General features: G+C 44.9%; 1 protein-coding gene across 1 annotated transcript; it reads right to left on the bottom strand.

Moving 5' to 3' along the window:
• Nucleotides 1–10357: 10357 nt before the first annotated feature.
• LOC121138938 (olfactory receptor 13C7-like) lies at nt 10358–11317 on the bottom strand. Its single transcript, XM_040741977.1, has one exon. It carries the CDS (start codon nt 11315–11317, stop codon nt 10358–10360), a length of 960 nt encoding a protein of 319 aa, XP_040597911.1.
• Between the last annotated feature and the right edge of the window lie 9254 nt (nt 11318–20571).

Genomic DNA, 20571 nt, shown 5'->3' with positions numbered 1-20571 from the left:
CTCCTTGTGCCTCGAGTTCCTGCACGCCATGGTTCAGCCAAAGCAGGCAAGCTTTACATTTGGAGTTTTCCACTAAACGTCTCTCTGGGGGAAACATGAGAAGCAACAACAAGAAAACAAAACCGCTGGCCTGGAGTTGAGGTGTTTGTTGGACTTTTGGTGTGTCCTGTTTGTTTGGCAACAGATACCGGGTGGTTTTAGCTCAGGTGGCGGTGAGGGGGCGCTGTTACGGCTGTCAGGGGAGAGACTTGCCATCAGGAGAACAGTCATCACACAGAAGGGAAGGCATCAGGTGTCTGTTGTGTAGGGGACAGGAGGATAGTCACTGCTGGAGAGTACATGTTACGGGTGCAGGAAGACTGGCGGTGAGCGTGAATGAAACAGATACAATCTGGAAATCTGAGGTATCCCTCTCAGTGGAGCAATGCTGGGTGGGCAGAGCTCTATCTATGCCCTACTTAGATGAACCTCTGCTAAATTTCACTCCCGCGCTCTGTGAGTGTCTGAATTTGGCTTGAATGGCCACTAGATGTCACACTTGTGCATCTGTAGTGGCAACAGCGTTTCAGCAGGCTCCATTAACCCAGAGGGTAATAAACTAATGTTAAGAAAATGAAGTTTGAAGCCGGGCGTTGATGGCGCACGCCTTTAATGCACTCGCGAGGCAGAGGCAGGTGGATCTCTGTGAGTTTGAGACCAGCCTGGATTACAGAGTGAGCTCCAGGACAGGATCCAAAACAATACAGAGAAACCCTGTCTTGAAAAACAAAACAACAACAAAAAAAAAAAAAAAAGAAAGAAAGAAAGAAAGAAAGAAATTTGGGGGCTGGAGAGATGGCTCAGTAGTTGAGAGCACTGGCTGCTCTTCCAGAGGACCCAGGTATAATTCCAGCACCCACAAGGCAGCTCATAACTCCATAACTCATAGCTCATAACTCCAGTTCCAGAACCCAATACCTTCACACCAATACACATAAAACAGTTAAATAAAGTTTAAAAAAGAGGGGAGGGGAACAATAAGGAAGGTATTAAAGAAAAAAAGATAATGAAATTCTATTTCAAGAAACATGCACCCTAGGTTACACTTAGCATAAACTTAGTTTCTGAGCCATGTTTCACAGTCTGCCATGAATGACAAAAAGTAACTCAGTTCTGTTGTGTTAAAATGACATCAAGTTGTCAGGTTATCTCCAGACGCCCTCTAGATAGGGAACTTCCCTTTGTCTCTTCTTAGGCCTTCTAGAAAACACCTGATAGGTGGAAATCTCCCTCCCAACGGGAGCAGGGGGTCCTGTGGCTGTGTAAGCCAATGTCTTCCCCTTAGTAAGTTCAGTAAGGACCACTCAGCCTGCTCTAATGGCTGCTGTCTAAACGGCTTCAGTGTGTATTTAGAACGCCTTTAGTGAAGCAAATTAGGGTATTTTTTAAGCCTGACACCTGATTAAGTTGTTAAACATGAGACTCAGAAAACAGCCTTTGAAAAGTTCAACATTGACCTAAGGGTGAGAGACAATTCTCGTTGGTCAGTCTAGACTTTTGAATGGCAGTTGATGTGATCCTTTCTTTTCTGTGGGTGGCCATCATAGTTGACCTTGTCACCATCACTGGGTGAGGTATTTCCTAACTATGAAGGTCCTCACCGCAGTCTTGGGGGTCAGAACTCCATAGAAGAAAGAGATAAGCTTGCCTTCTCCTGGTGGGTCCTTGGACTTGGGCTTCCCTGTGATGAAGAGGGTGGTCCCACAGAAGACTCGTAAGGCGAGTACCTGAAGAGGTTGAGGCAGGAGGATTCTAAGTGTGAGGCCAGCTTGGGTTGTACTTTTGAAACCAGGCACAGTATCATAAATCTATCATCTCAGGCCTGGTGAGGTTGAAGCAGGAGGATGGCTATGTGTTCAAGAGCAGCCTGTGTCACATAGTGAGCTGGAAGTTACTTTAGCTTGGACATTGTAGGCTTCAACGGACGCGTTTCCTCTGCTGAGCCGGAAGCCGAACTCCAGGAAAAAGAGACCGAGACGTCCTGTGTGCTGTCTTTTATACCTTCCCCTGTAACGCCCCCAGCCATGCCCAAAAGTGGGCCTGGCTAGTGACGTAGTTCCGCCTACGTACGTATACGTCTTTACGTCCAGCCGTATACGTCTTTAGTCCTGCCTAAAGTGGGTGTGGTTAGCGGTGTGGTAAACCGCCCTTTTATTACCTCATCTGTATGCGCCTCTAACAAGTCACATGTTTAATGGCGGCATCAGACTTCCTCCTACAATTCCCCTTTTAGTCTAAAAAAGGACAACTAACTTGTGTCCATGAACAAAATGTATCAAAGCTCTATTCTATCTACCTAAACTTATCTGAAAGAAATACCCAAATCTGAACACCTCCTTCCAATCCTAACTCTAAAATAATTGAAAACTAACACTAACAGGTGTAAACTATCTTATAATATCAATAGTAGGGAGAGGGGGCGTGGAATTCTCAAAACTACTTCCTGCTGAGATGGGACGATGATAATCTCATGGGGACCTGTGAAAGAAAATGTTAGTATAACAAAATCTCAGTAGATCAGACAGTCTCAGTATGGCAGGAGATGCTTGATTGAAGTTCCTGACTGGGGTTCTAGTGTTGATTGAAGCTCTCATCTTGAAGCTCCTGCCAGATTGTAGAAGATGTGCTATTTCAGTTTCTTGGTCCGGAGTTGTGTAGAGTGATGTAGTTTCAAGCCAGTTTCAGGATGGTGCTTGTCAGGTGGAGTCAATGATGTGGGGCAGTTCATATGCCTCCAGTCGAATCAGGTGAAGTCAAGGAAGTGAATCCTCATTCTCTTTCTGAAGCAGTTGAAGATTGCTGTCAGGAAATCCCTTGTTCTCTGGAAAACTCAAACATTAATGTTAACAAAGAAATATTTTAACTTTCATATGTATGCATACAGAAGAGGTGACAATAGGGAAGATGGAAAACCTGGAGGAAATTAGACTGTTCAGAAAAAGAAATCCACAGATAACAGTCCCTCATTTTATTTCTTCTGTCTTATATCAATGGCTCTTTGATATAATACAGAAATTCTGAATCGTATTTAAATAATATGCTTGAGTTTAGAGTAGGAGAGCCAATCCAACTCCAAAGCCAGCTTCAGTTAAATGAATGGGGACTGAGGTATGTGAAGAAATAAAGATAAAAGAGTACTATGAAAAAACAATATAGAGAGATTTAGACTTTGATACCACACAGTGAGTTACTGTTTGTTTGATGGTCCCCAGGGTAGCTATTCATTCTTCTACAGGAATCCATATGTCCAGTAGTCTTTGCTGAGTTTACCTGTGAATACAAAAAGCAAAACACTTCTCTTTCCTTTTAGGAGGTCACTTTACCCATGGTGGACTATGAATTTGTAGATTGGCTGTTATCTTCCTCCTCCTGATATAATTGATTCATCCTCTGGAGCTAATGTATTATCCAGTGCCCTATTATTTACAATGGGCAGTGAGATCTTCTAATTGTCCTGGGAGAGGCTGTCCTCCACTGTCACTGGGAATGACCGAATAATCTTCCTTTTTGGGGCTCCATTGAGCCCCTGAACCCCGTTTCCCGGCTTTAAAGATCTACCTTGTCTGTCTATTGTGGAAAAGCATTCATCAGTCCAATGGCGCCCCTTCCCACACCTCCTGCATAGACCAGGAGGCTTAGGCCTTCTGTTTGATGCATTCCTGGTAAAAGCATTATTTCTAGGAATGCGTTGTCTACAGTTCCTACTAAGATGTCCTATTCTACCACAGTTAAAGCATGTTGCATCTTTATGCCTATTAAAATTCTTTGAGATTGCCTTCCCTACCCAGGCCTCTATATCATCACATGTAGGGTATTTGGCATCCTGGTGCCTCCTCAAGCCTGTAGAAATAGCTTCACCTACCCAAGCTCCTGTATCCTGACTTTTACATTCCAGGTTCGCTGTATGTAGGACCCATTCCTCCAATGGCGCTGATCTTATTTTTAATGGCCAAATTACCTGCCTGCATTGAGGATTCGCGTTCTCATACGCCAAAGATTCTATAAGGAGACGCCTGGATTCTGGATTCACTACCTGTACTTCTACTGCTCTGGATAATCTCTCTAAAAATTCAGTGAACCTTTCCCTTGGGCCCTGTAATACCTTGGTGTAGGGTTGCATTATCTCTCCTGTTTCACAAACCTTATCCAAGGCATTTAAAGCAGCTGTACAGCACAAAGACAACATGTGCTCGTCATATGCAGATTGAACCTGCGTGTCAGCGTAAGGACCCTCCCCAAGAATCTTGTCTTGGGGTACTTCATGACCGTTCTGTAATTCCTGAATTTCTATAGCTTTTGCTTCTTGCCTCCATAAAGCTCTCCATTGAATTTGACAAGAATTTTCGAGCACTGCAGAGGCTAATTGGGCCCAGTCTTTTGGGGTTACTTTATTTACAGTAGCCCATGAGGTTAGGAGCTCTCTGACAAAGGGAGAATGAAGACCATACAAGACAATGGCCTCCTTAATATTCTTTAGCTCCTTCATCTGTATAGGTTCCCAATGGGACCATTTGATTGCTTTTTCGTTGCTGGTTTTTCTGTTACAGATATTGGAAAAACCATAGGGGAACGCATAGCAACCTTAGGGAAATCATTCCGGCATTTGAGAAGCTTTGGGAAACTCCTGTCCTGACCTGTTGCCTGTATTTCTGATTCTGAAGTATCAGATTGAGCGTCTTCTAATTCCTGCAGTCTATTCATCATCGTTTCTCTGAGCTCTTGAAGTTCTTGGGACAAATAATTTTCTAAGGACGTCATGGAATCTTTCATTTTCTTACATTCATCATTTACATGTGATTCCAAATTTCTAATATTCTCATCCTTATAAAGTACTTCAATAGCATGTAAACTGCCTTCCACAAATGATATTCTATCAGTTAGTTTATCATTGCTCTCAGACATGGAACAATTCTTTTCTGTTAGCATTTCAATTTTATGTTCCAGTCTTTGTAATTTGCTAGTGAAATCATCAAACATGGAACCGTGTTTTTCGTTAAATGTTTCAACATTATGTTCCAATTTTTCAATTCTATCTGTGGAACACATTTTTCCTGAAAGTAATTCGATTTTGTGTTCCGTCTCTTTAAACCTGTTCGTCAGACCTACACTATTGTTTTTAATATCCTGAATATTTTCTACCAACCCTTTCTTACTCTCCTGCAATGAATTTTGCATTTCCTGAATCCTTTGTATTAAGATTTCAAAACTATCCTGCGATGACTGTATGACCTGTATAAGTTTAGTCCTATTTTTGAGCCATTTCATTAACAAAATTATATTGATTATGAAGCTAATAATCACCATCGTGGGTAGGAAGTACCTTTCAGGTAGGTCCTCAACCCTTTCTAAAATCCCCTCCATACAAAAAACAAGAAAATTCTTAACATCCTGCATCATAATGTTAGCTGTTGACATTGTATAAAGCAGTTACGTTTGTTACCAGTGGAGTAATTCAAGCTGAAATCAACAGGCTGCCAGCAAAAGAGCACGTGGCCTGAGTCAGCAGGCCGCCAGTAAAACCGCACGTGGCCTCGAGAGAAATCTTGGAATACCGCCTAACCTTACCGGCAGGTAGAAGGTGCTGGTTCCTGGCGGCAGGAATCGTGCCTTGCCAAGCGAAGTGGTGAGGAACTTAGCGAAAGGAGAGTCCACGTGTGCCTGGTCGGGCCGAGAGAAGCTGCTTTTCTGGGCGCCTGGATCCGGATTCCAATCCTGCTCCCGACACCAAACTGTAGGCTTCAACGGACGCGTTTCCTCTGCCGAGCCGGAAGCCGAACTCCAGGAAAAAGAGACCGAGACTTCCTGTGTGCTGTCTTTTATACATTCCCCCGTAACGCCCCCCTAGCCATGCCCAAAAGTGGGCCTGGCTAGTGACGTAGTTCCGCCTACGTACGTATACGTCTTTACGTCCAGCTGTATACGTCTTTAGTCCTGCCTAAAGTGGGTGTGGTTAGCGGTGTGGTAAACCGCCCTTTTATTACCTCATCTGTATGCGCCTCTAACAAGTCACATGTTTAATGGCGGCATCAGACTTCGGACATCAGTGAGATTTTTGTCTCAAAAGAAGTGGGGTGTGGGGAATAGGTTGATGGGGAGGGGACAAGGGGCACTTTGGGCTTGCTCTGCATGGCAGTCTTCAATGCACCAGCTGTTGGAGGGGTTTTCGCTGGCATTGCTGGGCTCTGTGTATCCACAAAAGCAGCTGGAACCCTGGGGCAGGGAAGTGGCCTCTTTGAGTCTCCTGCACAGGTTGGTGACAGAAGTAAGACTTAAACCCAGCCCCAATAACCCATACTCAAAGAGGGCTTTTCTACCACCTTAAGAGTAACAGCTGAAAATGGCATGGATCTTGCTCATGCAAAAGTATACAGCTTTCATTTAATCTGGGATTTCTTTGACATTTCAGAGAGAGAAAAAATCCTCAAACAGATCCAGTTGTTAGAACTAGCATGCTTAGCAGTCTTTCTACTTGGACCACAAACATGAGGAGCTCTGCATGCACAAAGAAATAAGTCTAGCTGACAGCTTAAATGTAAGGAGGGTTATTGAGTTGAAGGGATGGCTTAGCAGATAAGAGCTGGCTGCCATTGCAGAAGATCCGAGTTCAGCTCCCAGCAACCGACTTGAGTAGCTCACAACCACCTGGAACTCCAGTTCTGGGGTGGTGGGGTTAGGGGTCTGATGCCTCTGGCCTCCTCAGGCACCCCTTCTCTGTCACTGTCTCTATCTCTATCTCTCTCTGTTTCTCTCTGTCTCTGTCTCTATCTCTCTCTGTCTCTGTATCTCTGTCTCTGTGTGTCTCTCTCTCTCTGTCTCTCTCTCTCTCATAATCACTTAGTTAAAAATAACGAGTTTTACTTCTCTTGCCAGTTAGCTGTTCCTGCCAAGGCTTGCATGAAGATATCTATTTTTACTTCTGTTCATATATGATCACTACAAATATACTCATACAGGTTTCACCTATTTCTTGCTTTTCCCCCTAGAATGGCACACGGTCACCTTACTGTACTTTGTGTTTCTAGTAATTTTGCACTAAATTTAACATTTTATTGTTTAGATTTTATTTTCCTTGGGATTATAATGTAATACCATTTTCCTCTTTCCTTCCTTCCAACCTTCCTATATACTCCTCCTCCTCTGCTCTTCAGTTAGAGATGAGGCTGGCTTAGGAAAGTGATGGTTGTAGGGTCTCTTCTGAGATCCATGACTTCACTCGCCCTGGGTAGTTGTCTAGCTTTCCAGTACCAGGACGGTTTCCCTTCTTGTTGAGCAGATCTTAAATCCAATTAGAGAGCTGCATGCACGCTACTACTGCGCCCTTAGGGTTATCCTGCTGGTCATTGTGGTTCACAGGCCTCATAGCTGGGCATGTGGATTTCATTTTTTTCCAGATAGACAGCATGTTTTCCAGTGGATAGATTTGTTCTTTTTTTTTCTCTCAGTATTACATTTTTAAAAATTACATGTATTTATCTGTTTATTTGGGGAGTATTGGTGCACAGGTGCCATGGTGTGCCTGAAGAGGTCAGAAGACTGTCTCCTTCCACACGGAAGGTCCTGGGAATTGAACTCAGGCTGTCAGGCTTGGTGGTAATTGCCTTTGCACGATGAACCGTATTGTCGGCCTTTTTCAGTGTCTTTATCCTTTGTTTTATTTCCTGAATCTGATGTCATGAGGTAGACTGTAGTATGACAGGCAGAGCAGATGCCCAGGACATCTGGGGGATTCGTCACCAAGCAAGCTGCCTGCCACCGTCCTGATGCTTCTACTCCTGTTAAGGATGATTTCCTTTATTCAAGTCCCTTACTTTAAAAAAAGTCATAAATTGGATGGGGAGGGCCACGTGTGAACCCACCCCCAGCTGAGGAACCATGGGCAGTTAATGACTGATTGGGAGGGGGTTCATTTTTCTTCAGGGATGTAGTCACTTGTAAGTTAACCATGACCCGAGAAACAACTCCATATCCATGTACATCCTGGTAACTCTAAACTCAGTGGGTTATTAAAACAAGTAAACAAGCTTCTCTCCAGGCCCTAGCCCCCAGGAGCACGCCCTGTGTCCCAACCCATCTACCGCAGCCCAGGGACCAGGCAGCTGCATCCTCCCCAACCATCCCCAGCTGCGCCAGCAACCGAGGGAGCCACACTCCCCATCTACACCTGGAGGAAGTGGGACCGCCACAGCCATGGACCCCACCTGCGCCAAGTGGAGGAAGAGAGGACCACGGAGGCACAGGCCCCATCTGCACCGATTGAAGGAACAGGTTGTGTAGACAGCAGTATAAGAACACACTCCACAACACACAGAGCAAAATGGCAGCACCAGAGACTAGTGGCTACAGCAGCAAGACCTGAGCATCCCAATGCAGATGAAGCAGAAGAAAATGCATTTACAATAGCTTTTTGAAGATGATTGAGGCCCTTAAAGAGGAAACGAGAAACTCTCTTAAAGAAATGGAGGAAAAGGCTGGGTGGTGGTCACGCACGCCTTTAATTCCAGTACTTGGGAGGCAGAGGCAGATGGATCTCTGTGAGTTCGAGGCCAGGCTGGTCTACAAGAGCTAGTTAGTGCCAGGACAGGCTCCAAAGTTACACAGAGAAACCTTGCTCAAAAAAATAAAAAAAAAGAAAAGAAATGGAGGAAAAGACAAATACAAACTTGGAAGAAATCAACAAATAAGTTAAGGAACCAGGCGTGGGTGCACACCTGTAACCCAGCTCTTGGAACTCTATGACTGGATGGAGAATCTAAGGCCAGCCTGAATGACATAATAAGGTGCCATGCTAAGAAAGCACTCTGCCACCGAGCCAAATCCCCATCTCTTTTCCTTTTCATGAACATTTGTCTTCTACCAATCTGCCTTCAGACGAGGTGCTAAGTTCTCATGCTCAGCTATAAACGCCGTGGCAGATGTGCCACGAAATCTTGCCCAGTCTCTTTTGTACCTCCCGTCTTTTCTTCAGCAAATCGAATCTTTTCATGGTTTTCCCTCTGAAGTCTAAATAAACAATTTGAGTTGATTTATAATTAGATAATTTGTTTTGGGGCTGGCAAGATGGCTCAGCTGGTTAAGGGGCTTGTCACCAAACCTGATGACTTGAGTTTGATCCCATGGAACCCACACAGTAGAAGGAGAGAACAGGCTTCTTCAAGGTGCGCTCTGGCCCCCACACACATGCCATGGCACATGTGTAACCCTGGGGAAGAGGTAATAAGAAGAACACTTCGTTACAAAACAAGAATTTATCTTTGTGTTGTCCTCTCTACTTTTCTATCGAATACTACAGATTTTCATTTATTCCAAATAAATGTTCATACTGTCTATTCATGCGTTCTGAAGACTTTTTTGTTATTTTGTTGTTGTTAACAGGGTCTTGTTCCATAGCCCAGGCTGGCTTTGATTTCTAAGCTTGCTGGGATCCTTCTGTCTCTGCCTCCTGAGTGCTGGGATTACAGGTGTGAGCCACACCCAGGCACCAGTCACAGATACTCCTAGGTCACAGCCTCTTAATTCCATGCAAACATCAAAAAAGCCCCCAAGTTTTTTAACCTGGCATCAGTTTTCTCAAACCTTCCTTGTTCTTCTACTTGCATTGAGGAAACAATGATTTCCTGCAAGGATCTTGACATGGGACAAGAGACGAACTGTGAACACATAGGAAGAGAACAATCCAGAAGACATTTATTAAGCGTTTGTGTTACTGTGGACAGACAGGGGAAAAGGTAGCTATTACCAGACACTGCTACACGGTTTATCAAAGTACAACTTAATGTAAAAGTGAAGACACAGGTGGGGGCAGGAAGACCCTGAGTCTGAGAGCAGCCTCATCTTCATAGTGAGATTCTGTCCTCCCAGAGTCAAGAAGGAGGGGGGTAACCAACTATGGTCCCTATTTGCAGAGGAGCTGAGGAGTGGAAGCAGCAGGCCTGAGTCAGCCCCTTGCAGGCTGAATAGTCATCTTTCCCTGGCCTCCATATTGTTAGTGTCCATGAACAAGTGTGAGTGTGGGGCTGGAGCGGGTCTGGGATGGGGGACCTGACACTCTCTTCTGGCTTTTGTGGATTCCTTCGTGCAGTAGTGCCCATAAACCCACACACAAATACATGGATCATTTTTCTTAAATCTTTAAAAGCGGTGTGTGATACCCAGAGTGCTCAATGGAATGGTTATGCACATTTGGGGAATTGCTTCTAGAATGAGGTGGGAGAATTGTCATTAAAATCTTCCCATTCCTACAGAGCCCTTCTGTGTATTGGGATTTATTGCATAGTCCTTAGTGAAGGGTTATTCAAGAACCATTGGGGCCCCTTCACCATCACTGCTTGACGTGTTTCTTAGTCACCAGGTTCCTCACAGCAACCTTCACATCCTTGTTCCTCAGGCTGTAGATGATGGGGTTAAGCATGGGGGTCAACACCCCATAGAAGAGGGAGATGAGCTTGTCTGCAAGGTCCTGCTTGTCTGCCCCCAGTGGGTCCTTGGACTTGGGCTTCCCGTACATGAAGAGGATGGTCCCATAGAAGACGATCACCACAGTGAGGTGGGCAGAGCAGGTGGAGAAGGCCTTCCTCCTCCCCTCAGCAGAGGGGATCCTCAGGATGGTGGTGAGGATGAAGATGTAGGAGACAAAGATGAAGAGAACGGGAACCCCAAGGAAGATCACATTGGCCACCCCCATGCTGATGACATTGATGGAGATGTCAGCACAGGCCAGTTTCAGGATGGCCAGGATCTCACAGGTGAAGTGATTGATGACATTGTCCCCACAGAAGGGCAGCCTCATTGCTAAAGATGTCTGCACTGTGGCTGTGATGCTTCCAGCCACCCAGGAGCTGATGGCCATGGGCACATAGGCAGCCTTACTCATGACCACTGGGTACCTGAGGGGGTTGCAGATGGCCACATAACGATCAAACGCCATCATGCCCAGGAGCACACATTCTGTGGCCCCCATGGCCAAGGAGAGAAACATCTGCACCGCACAGCCTGAGAAGGAGATGGTCTTCCTGGGGGTCAGGAAACCATCCAGGACCAGGGGGACCGAGGATGTGGTGTAGCAGATGTCCAGGAAGGAGAGGTTCCCCAGGAAGAAGTACATGGGCGTGTGCAGGTGGGTGTCGAGGATGGTGACCAGGATGAGGACCCCATTGCCCAGCAGGATCACCAGGTACATTGAGAGGATGAGCACAAAGAAGGTTTTCTCTAGCTTGGGGTGGGCAGAGAGGCCCAGGAGAATGAAGCCGCTCACAGGGGAGGTCTCATTGGGTCTGTCCATGTTTTCTCCTATGGACAGGAACTCAAAAGGTCATGTTCTGGATTCTCTGGTGCTTGTAATGGCAAGTCAACCTGTGAGAAAGAGCTCCTTGAAGGTGGGTTGGCTCAGAATTCTGATGGTCTGTGAGGAGTGGCTGTCCTGTTGTTCCAAGTCCAATGCAGGGAACCTGAATGGCACCGGCTTGGTGGTATCTGGACACTTGCAGATGTTTGAAATGTCACCTGGGTAAATTTAATTTTGCTAACCACATTTAAAACAGGTATCACCCATTTGTTTGAAGCTGGTGCATTTGTGGACAACTAATTTTTCTCAGCTTTGGCAAGAAATACTTTATTTTACTTGAAAAATTTCACTCATGATGCCTATGTCTTTGAAACTCTTGTTATCATTTGTTCTCAGTTCCTGACCATTCCCCTGTGTAAGTGTGAGCACTCCTGTAAATTGTTGTCTTCCTCTTTCCTCATTCATTTTCATGATATACATGATCCTGAGCTGTTCTTTCTTTCATTCATTCATTCACATATACATACACAAGTCAAATTCTTCTGGAACATTTGTTAGAATAGCTAGCATTGACAATTGCTGGCATTGCCCAGGAGATGGGAATTGCTAAGGCTCTCCTCCTATGTGGAGATGATCATCTTGGAACTCCCTGCTATTGAGGCATTCCATACAAGGACCATTTGATCTCAGGAATTTCTCTGTTTTGACTTTTTCTTACATCACTGATGTGCCCCTCTCTCTCACCTTCAGATTCCTCCATGCCATTTAACCTCAGGGAGGAAGCCAGGGATGTGACTGGTCCACAAAAGCTTCTTTATTCTTTTAAAAGTGTTCCTGCTTCCAAGCCTGACAACCTCAGCTCTCCCCACCCCCTCCCACACCGATCTACATGGTATCTGTAAAGAACAGACTTGCTCAAAGTCATCCTCTGACCTCTGTTTGCATGCCTTGACAAATAAAAGTGTAATTTAACAAAAAGTGTTTCTTCCAGTCTAGGGAGCTAATGCAGTGCAGTGGTAGGGTGCTTGCCTATAGACCTGGACTGCACCTACCCACCCACCCACCCACACACCCACACCCCCACACACACACACACCCACACACACACACACACACACAGTGCTATCTTACCTTTTTGATAAATATGCTGATAAAATCACTTATCTGAGACCTAGAAATAGCCCAGCAGTCTGGCTGGAAGCACCAGCCAAGGTGTGATCACCTCGGGTCATGTTTTGTTTTCTTGTTATGCTCTCTCTTCAGATATATCCACAAAGGACCTTCTGAGACATATACAAAGTCATTTAAAGCCCACTCTGCTGTTGGGATTATTCTAGTCCCTGATGTGATTTGAAGTTACAAAATTAAAGTGACAAAGTTAAGAAACTTTCCGTACATCTGAGACTATGTCCCCATGATCCAATTATTCTGAAATCCCTCCAGAAATATCTTCCTCCTACCTGAGCTGTTGGAAAGCTCTGGAGAAGAAGGGGTCATCCTGGCCCTATTGGAATAAAACTATAGCTAGTGAGAACTCTCAGTGCGTACTGTAATAGTCTGGGGAGAACGTGGAACCCACACATTGCAAAGGGAAAATCCTTGTGGCTTGAGTTCTTTGGCTGTTTGCAAATCCAAGAGCTCAGTTCTGTACAGAGGGTTCTCACCTGTTTCTTCTTAACTGGACCCAGCCACAGAAATTGCAAGCTCCTGCCACAGTCCAGGTCTTAAAGGGCATGAGAGGAGCCTTAAATAAATCTGATCATAGTTCTGACATTTGCCACCAAGCTTGCCAAACCTGATGACCTGTATTTGATCCACAGGATCAAATCGTGGAAGGAGAGTTAACCTCTGACCTCTGTGTGGTGCACATGTACAGGGTCACACCTCTGCACATACATACACACTAAGTAAATAAATGCAACTAAATTTTAAGATGAAGAAAAATACACTTTTTAAGAGGAAAATAAAATTTATATCATGTGTGCCTTACTCAGAGTGAGAACTAAAATTGTCCAGTACATTATTGGCCCTCCATCTTGCCCTGTCTCCTCATTCCAGCACTATGGAAACACCCCATTCCCCTCCTGAAATAGATTTCCTCCAAGGTGATGACTAATGACTTCTCTAGAAGCTATCACTTCTAAGCACAATCCCGTGATCCCCCACCCTCCCATGAGCCAACAGCACCCAGGTGTTGTTGTGAAGGGCCTTTTTCAGTGAGATTAAAGCTCCATGGTGGCTGACCTTAAGTTTGTCCAGTTGAGTCTGGTCCAATCAGGTGAGAAATCATATATATTGAATAAAAAGGATTGTACATGCCCAAGAGCTATCACAAGGATCTGAGAATGGCACCTGGGAACAGTCAGCAAAACAGCTGGGTCCTCAGACTACCAACAAGAGAATCTGAATTCCACCAACAGTCCCAATGAGTTTGGAAGAGAATTTTTTTAAGTTCCTAACTACTGTTACCCAGACACCAAATTTATAGAAAATAGTTGGTGGTTGTTTTAAACTGTTAACTTAGTGTAGTTTGTTATGGAGCCAAGGAAGATTAGTAATCTGTTCTTGATTTCTTTCATGGCTCTACTGCCTACAAAAACATCAGTGTAAATAAATCATTCCATTGAAATATGAAGCAATAATTGCAAACTCAGCTTGCTAAGAAAAGGGAGAGTTTGCCATCGTGTGAGGGAAAGTCATCTGAAAACATAAATTCAGGGTTTCAATAGCCCCTCTTCTGGAAGTCAGGCATGGTTGAGTGTGACCAGGGATCAGACATCTGGTATGGGAGAGCAGAAGAGGAAGGGCTCATTTCAAATTTTCTGCTCCTCGGCTCTCTTTCCTTCCCCTCCCCACTCCTAGAGACAGAGGAGAGCAGAGCACTGTGTAGGGTTGAGTGAGCACCTCAGCTAGCCCATCAGCAAGGCAGAGAGAGGGGAAGGGACTCAGGGTCTGCTTAAGATAAGACCAGGGCAGTAAGACTGGGCCAGGTCCTCTGAGGCATCTTCAAGTCAATCAGCCCAGACAGCAGGGCTCTGTAGAAGAGAGCTCCACACAGACCTGCCTCTGGTGTCCCTGGGCTGGGTTGCCTCCTCTGTGTGGAGGACAGCTGTTTTTAGAATCCTGTGGACTCCTTATGCTACATCGTAGACTAGACTCCTACCTTAACTATTTGTTACATTTGTTGGTTTATCCTTTCTTTTTGGTGGAACACATTCTTGAATAGCTTCTTGAGAAAAGTATATTGAAGACCTTATATATCTGAGCATATTTTATTCAGTCTTTATAAATGACTAATATTCTGGTGTGTGTAATAGTCAGGGCTCTCCAAAAACATAACCAACTCTCTCTCTCTCTCTCTCTCTCTCTCTCTCTCTCTCTCTCTCTCTCTCTGTGTGTGTGTGTGTGTGTGTGTGTGTAGAGTAGGGAACTGGCTCAGTTGATCATGTGGTTGTGAAGGCTGACAAGTTCCTCCTTGTGTTATTTAGCAGACTGGAGTACCAAGAGCAATTCCCGATGCCGTTCACAGAGCTCAAGTCCCAACTCTACGGAGGTGTTCTCTCTTGTTCCTCTTTTCTCTTCTGTTGTGGCCTTCATCTGACTGGATGATGCCCACACAAACTAGGGAGGGCAACCTGCTTTACTCAGTTTACGTACTCAGATTGTGAGTTTCTAGTTTCATCTAGAAACACCAGAATAACGCTAGACCAACTAGCCCAGAACCCATGCTCCTTCAGTCACATTTCAACGAGATAAGGGATTCCAGGAACTTCACAGAGAACATCTTCCTTCTGAATCAGAAGGCATGGCTGGTACAAGGTGAAAGCCATTCTGTGCTGGTGCAAAGTGAGAGGCCATGCTGATTCTTGGCGGGTGGGTGTGACTGTTGGCTTCTCCCTTTGGAAGCATAATGTTCCCATGTTCTCATTTTTGCCTGCTGTCCTTCAGCCCAGAGCCCTGGTTTTTCTTCCTACAGAGCAAACTTTTTGTTGGGGTGGATACTCAGCATCATGGAGGGGCATGGCCTCCCGCTCATTTGTCACCCAGTCCTTATTCTGATGGCGCCATCTGTGCCTCACGATAACACCAGTCCGTGGTGCAGAAAATCCTCTTTGCCTTCTGCTTCCCTGTTGCCCAGCATTCCAGGTTCTGCCTGGGGATTTGGCTCTGTCAGATCTAGGATGGTTGACACTGTCCATGTTCCTTCCACTATCATCACTGCTGACATGTTTCTTCTCTTTTGTGGATGGATCTCATTGGGGAGGGAGGGAGAGAGGAGGGGGGAAGGAGGGAAGGAAGGGAGAAATGAAGGAAGGAGGAGGGAAGGAAGGGAGGGAGGGAGGAAGGAAGGAAGGAAGAAAGGAGGAGGGAAGGAAGGGAGGGAGGAAGGTAGGCAGGCAGGCAGACAGACTTTCATGGGTTTAAGAGAGAAAATGCTTCAGTCCTGGTTATATGAAATTTCTAGTGTGTTATTTTCTTATTTATTTTAGTATTGTTTGTTACATATTTCTTCTTGCTAGAGTGTCAATTCCACAGGTGTAGGGTCATCACAATGCTGAGAGTCCTGGGTCTGGCCCCTGACTCAGGGCATTAGGGTTTATAAATAGGATTGTAGTGGTTGACACTGACTACCAATCTGATAGGATCTAAAACTACTCATAGACACATCTATGAGCGCAGTTGAGGTTAACTGAGGCAGGAATGCCCATCTTAATTATGGCAGCGCCTTCCTGTGGGCAGGGCGCACAGACTGAATGAAAAGCAGACTGAGGGCCAGCCATGCTCTCTCACACGCATGCCGCCATGACCTCCTCACCATGATGGACTGTGCCCTCACTCTGTGAGCCAAAATGAACCCTCCTTTCTTGGATCGCTGTCACGTCTGCTTTTCGGCCTGTGTCCGAGAACGTGCGGAGGGTGTCGGGGATTGACAACACAGAGACTGATTCAACGATGTAAAGAAAACTTTAAGCAGGCTCCAAAAAGGTTCAAGAAAACCTCCTAAGAAAAGCTCCATCAGAGAAGCTTCTGCTCTCTCCTCTACCCTGGCTGGTTCTGCTCTGACCCCAGAGGTGGATGTGTGTGGGTTTTGAAGGTGCGGTTAGTCTTTGGACAAGGTCGAGGTCAGGGCGGTTTCTGTGGGAAGGCCTTTTCCAGGAACTTATTGTATTGTTTTTAGTAAACATGTTTTTACTAAACATTGTCTTACAGCTGCCTACTCCCAGGCAGAAGGGGAAGTGGGTCTCTGCTCAAGGTCTGGTGTTCCCACAATTCACCCCTTTTTATTTTCAAATGAGGCACTCCTGGCTTAGGTCAAGTAGGGTCACCCTCCCTTTCCCGTCTTTGGGGGACCTTGAACCCCTGTCTTAGGTGGGAGGGGTCTTCCCCACAGGTTGCCCGTCGTCGGAGACACCCCAACCTTAAATCATCTGTAACCAACCTTCATGGCTATCGGGATTGCTGTGGGCTAAGCTAAGCAATGCTTGGTTACGGATCTCTTGCCTCTGGGGAACAAGGCACGTTTGAGCTCGACATAAAGCCAGAATGCCTACTGCCACTGCCACCATTTCCAGGACCCCCATTGACATAGCGCCTCTCCATCACCATACCCATCACCAGATCTGGGCCATAACATTCTACCAGCCTTCATCTGTTACAAGGGTAACATGCACGTGATTTACATTCTGTTACAAGGGTAACCCGCATGTGATTTACATTTACAATTTGATAAAGTTTACAATCGTTTCAAGATCTGCTCAGGCAAGCATTTGAAAGTGCACTTGCACAGATACATTGGGCACAATCATTGATGTTACACATGTAGCATTATGAAAAATATGAACAATAGTTGTCGCATTAGGACAAGTTGCATTTCTCTAGAAAAATACACTGGCCTAGTCGTGATTCCAGAAACAGGAACCACCAAGTCTGATATTTCAAGTGACCATGTCCTGTTCAAATACTGAAAAGAGGCTTTTGCCACTCATAGTCCATACCAATGTCCAAATGCTTTAAATGGGTCCTTTTTTCTCTGTTGGCTTCACGATGAAAACTCATGGGTCCGGAAGGTTGATGCAGCAGGTCTGTTGAGAAACTGGAAATCTCGAACCGACTGTTTTCTTTCTTTCTTGGGCTCTAGATTCGATGACATCAAGGGTCAGGAACACTGATTTAGGAGATCTCACCCAAACTAGCTTAGGTAGGCTCCCATGGTCTCAGGTCCAGTTTTTCTCTGCTCCATGCATCTCAGTAAATGGTCTGACAGCTGCCAAAGCTTTATTCTTTTCCTGCAAGAAAACACAAACATGCCCTCGACCCCAAATTAGGGTCTTCTCCACTGTCTAGTGCATGGATGTCTCCATTTGACCTGAGCAATGGTTGCTCAAGTTCCATCATGCCAGAATCTGTCTGAAGCTCACTGGCATTCACATTATAAAATTTTTAAATGAGGAGTGTATCATTTGATGAGTCATGTGGGGACTGGGGGCATTATTCCCCCTTTTTTATTTTCTAAAAAAATTTTTTTTGAACTGTTGAAGCTGGACCATAACAGTAGAAGGATTTGTCTACCCTCCTTGGTTAACTATCTAGGTACATTGGGATTACTACTTAGATTATTTGTAGATGCCCATTAAAAAGGACATATCCATTAAATATTTTCCAAAAACTTCTGAAAATCACTCAAAGATTGTAAACTATACTGTGTCCAAATAACTTTTGAAAATTATTTGAAGTCTGTGAGCAGTCTTTCCCAATCTAACCTGTAGAGCTCTCACTAGCTGACAAGGCCTCATTTGTATCTTAAATTTTTCTGTTAAAACATTAACAGACTGGCTGGATGTTCCTTTTGGCTACATAGAAAGCAATCTAGGTAGCTTTTTAACTATTTTTGAAGGGATTTAAGTATCCTTTTAATCATATAAGCAGTTCACACTCACGCATTCACAATCACATTTCATACATACCGGTGTGGCCACACCATACATTCAGAACATACATGTATCTTTCAGTCATCCTTTTTCCCTAGGTCATGATTAGTCTGTTGCAATGAAGCTTCCTTAATTGAAATCTATGTAAAAGAACAACTCCAGCCAATCCTTGAACTAAAAGGGTTAATAGTCCTGTATGTTTTTTTTTTATCATTCCTCCATTTGAGATACAGTCATGGGGTACAGCTGTACCTACTCCTTGTAACTCTGTAGATGCAAGGTGGAGAGGCCAGGCTTTTGGCCAAAAGTTTTTAGAGATGACTCACTAAATAGAACTTAAATGTAAACAAAAATTTCCATTCCATATACCTTTGTCTTTTTCTTTTTCTTTTACTTAATACCAGTACCTCCTTTATTAACCATTACCAATTTTCAATTTACCCACTTTTAATCCATCCTCCAACTGAGGGTGATCTCTCAGGTTCCCCTTTCTTTCCTGACCTTGGTGTCAGGCGAAGGCCTGGAGATTTAATCCAATCCACCCCCCATCTGAGGGCAATCTCTCAGGGTCCCCTTACTTTCCTGACCTTTGTCAGGCGAAGGCCTGGAGATTTAATCCAATCCACCCCCCATCTGAGGGCAATCTCTCAGGGTCCCCTTACTTTGCTGACCTTTGTCAGGCGAAGGCCTGGAGATTTAATCTGGTACCCCTAGCTTGGTACCCCTTTTTAACACATCCGCATAGCCTTACTGGCCATCCTTTTAGATCTCTCAGTTCCCCTTTACTTTCCTGACCTCAGCAGATCAGGCGAATGACTGGAGATTTTTTATTTTATTTCTTACTTTACCCCTTTTTTCATTTCTTTTTTTTTCTTTTTTTCTTTTTCTTTTTCTTTTTTTGTTTTTTTTTGAGACTGGGTTTCTCTCTATCCTTTTGGAGGCTGTCCTGAAACTTGCTCTATAGACCAGGATGGCCTCATTCCTTCCTATCTCTGCCTCCCGAGTGTTGGGATTAAAGGCGTATGCCACCAACACCCAGCTCTCTGAATATCATAGCAGACATCCTCCCAATCTGGGACATTTAAGCCTTCCCCAGTAATGAACCATGGGCTCCCTCGTTCAATCCATTTTAAAAAGCCTGCCATGGTTGTAGTCCCCTGTTCTTTAAGTAACTTTTTTACGTGATACTGTAATTTAAACTTCCAGGGACTATTTCCCATTGTTTCTTTTCCTATTTTCCTCCATCTGTCCCTGGCTGGCAAAAGGGACGACCCCGTCCACTTACCTCCCTTTCACGATCTCGGTGGGACCTCCAATTGTCACATCTGCTTTTCGGCCTGTGTCGGAGAACGTGCGGAGGGTGTCGGGGATTGACAACACAGAGACTCGTTCAACGATGTAAAGAAAACTTTAAGCAGACTCCAAAAAGGTTCAAGAAAACCTCCTAAGAAATCTCCCACCAGAGAAGCTTCTGCTCTCTCCTCTACCCTGGCTGGTTCTGCTCTGACCCCAGAGGTGGATGTGTGTGGGTTTTGAAGGTGCGGTTAGTCTTTGGACAAGGTCGTGGTCAGGGCGGTTTCCGTGGGCAGGCCTTTTCCAGGAACTTATTGTATCGTTTTTAGTAAAAATGTTTTTACTAAACATTGTCTTACAGCTGCCTACTCCCAGGCAGAAGGGGAAGTGGGTCTCTGCTCAAGGTCTGGTGTCCCCACGATCGCTTTTGCCATCGGGTTTTGTCACAGTAACTAATACAATGACGGAGACCCTTCTCACAGTTGTACTCTTGTTAGCCTTCTTTTACAGTGTCTACCACTTGGTTCTTGCTTTTCAAGATCACAAGTATCACGGGATGGGACACACCTGGTGGATGAGCAGTTACCATCAGTGGGCACGTTTAGTTTTGTTTATGGGTCAGTGAGCCGACGTGACCTCTCACTTGGGAGTTATAATTAATAAATGTTATATTTCATCTTTCTATATTATATTTTAAATATAATTATGTAATTCTTTCCCTAGATCTTTCCACCATGACAAATTTTGACAACCTCAACAGCATGCAGATTGTGATTTCTTTCTTTTTTTTTGGTTTTACGAGACAGGGTTTCTCTGTATTGTTTTGGAGGCTGTCGGTCCAGCCTAGCCTCGAACTCACAGAGTTCAGCCTGCCTCTGCCTCCCGAGTGCTGGGATTAAAGGTGTGCACCACCACTGCCCGGCTCAGACTGTGATTTTTAAGTTACCACCCTCCACTAAAGGAAACACAGGGTCCTTAGAGAAAATGGTTGCTCCAGGTCTGCAGAGGGAGTGTGACTGCAGAGCCAGG

This window comes from Mesocricetus auratus, unplaced genomic scaffold (genome assembly GCF_017639785.1).
Source record: "Mesocricetus auratus isolate SY011 unplaced genomic scaffold, BCM_Maur_2.0 Super-Scaffold_6730, whole genome shotgun sequence".
Taxonomy (NCBI): domain Eukaryota; kingdom Metazoa; phylum Chordata; class Mammalia; order Rodentia; family Cricetidae; genus Mesocricetus; species Mesocricetus auratus.
Note: the sequence above shows the minus strand (reverse complement) of the source record. Positions and strands in the feature narration are given on the sequence as shown.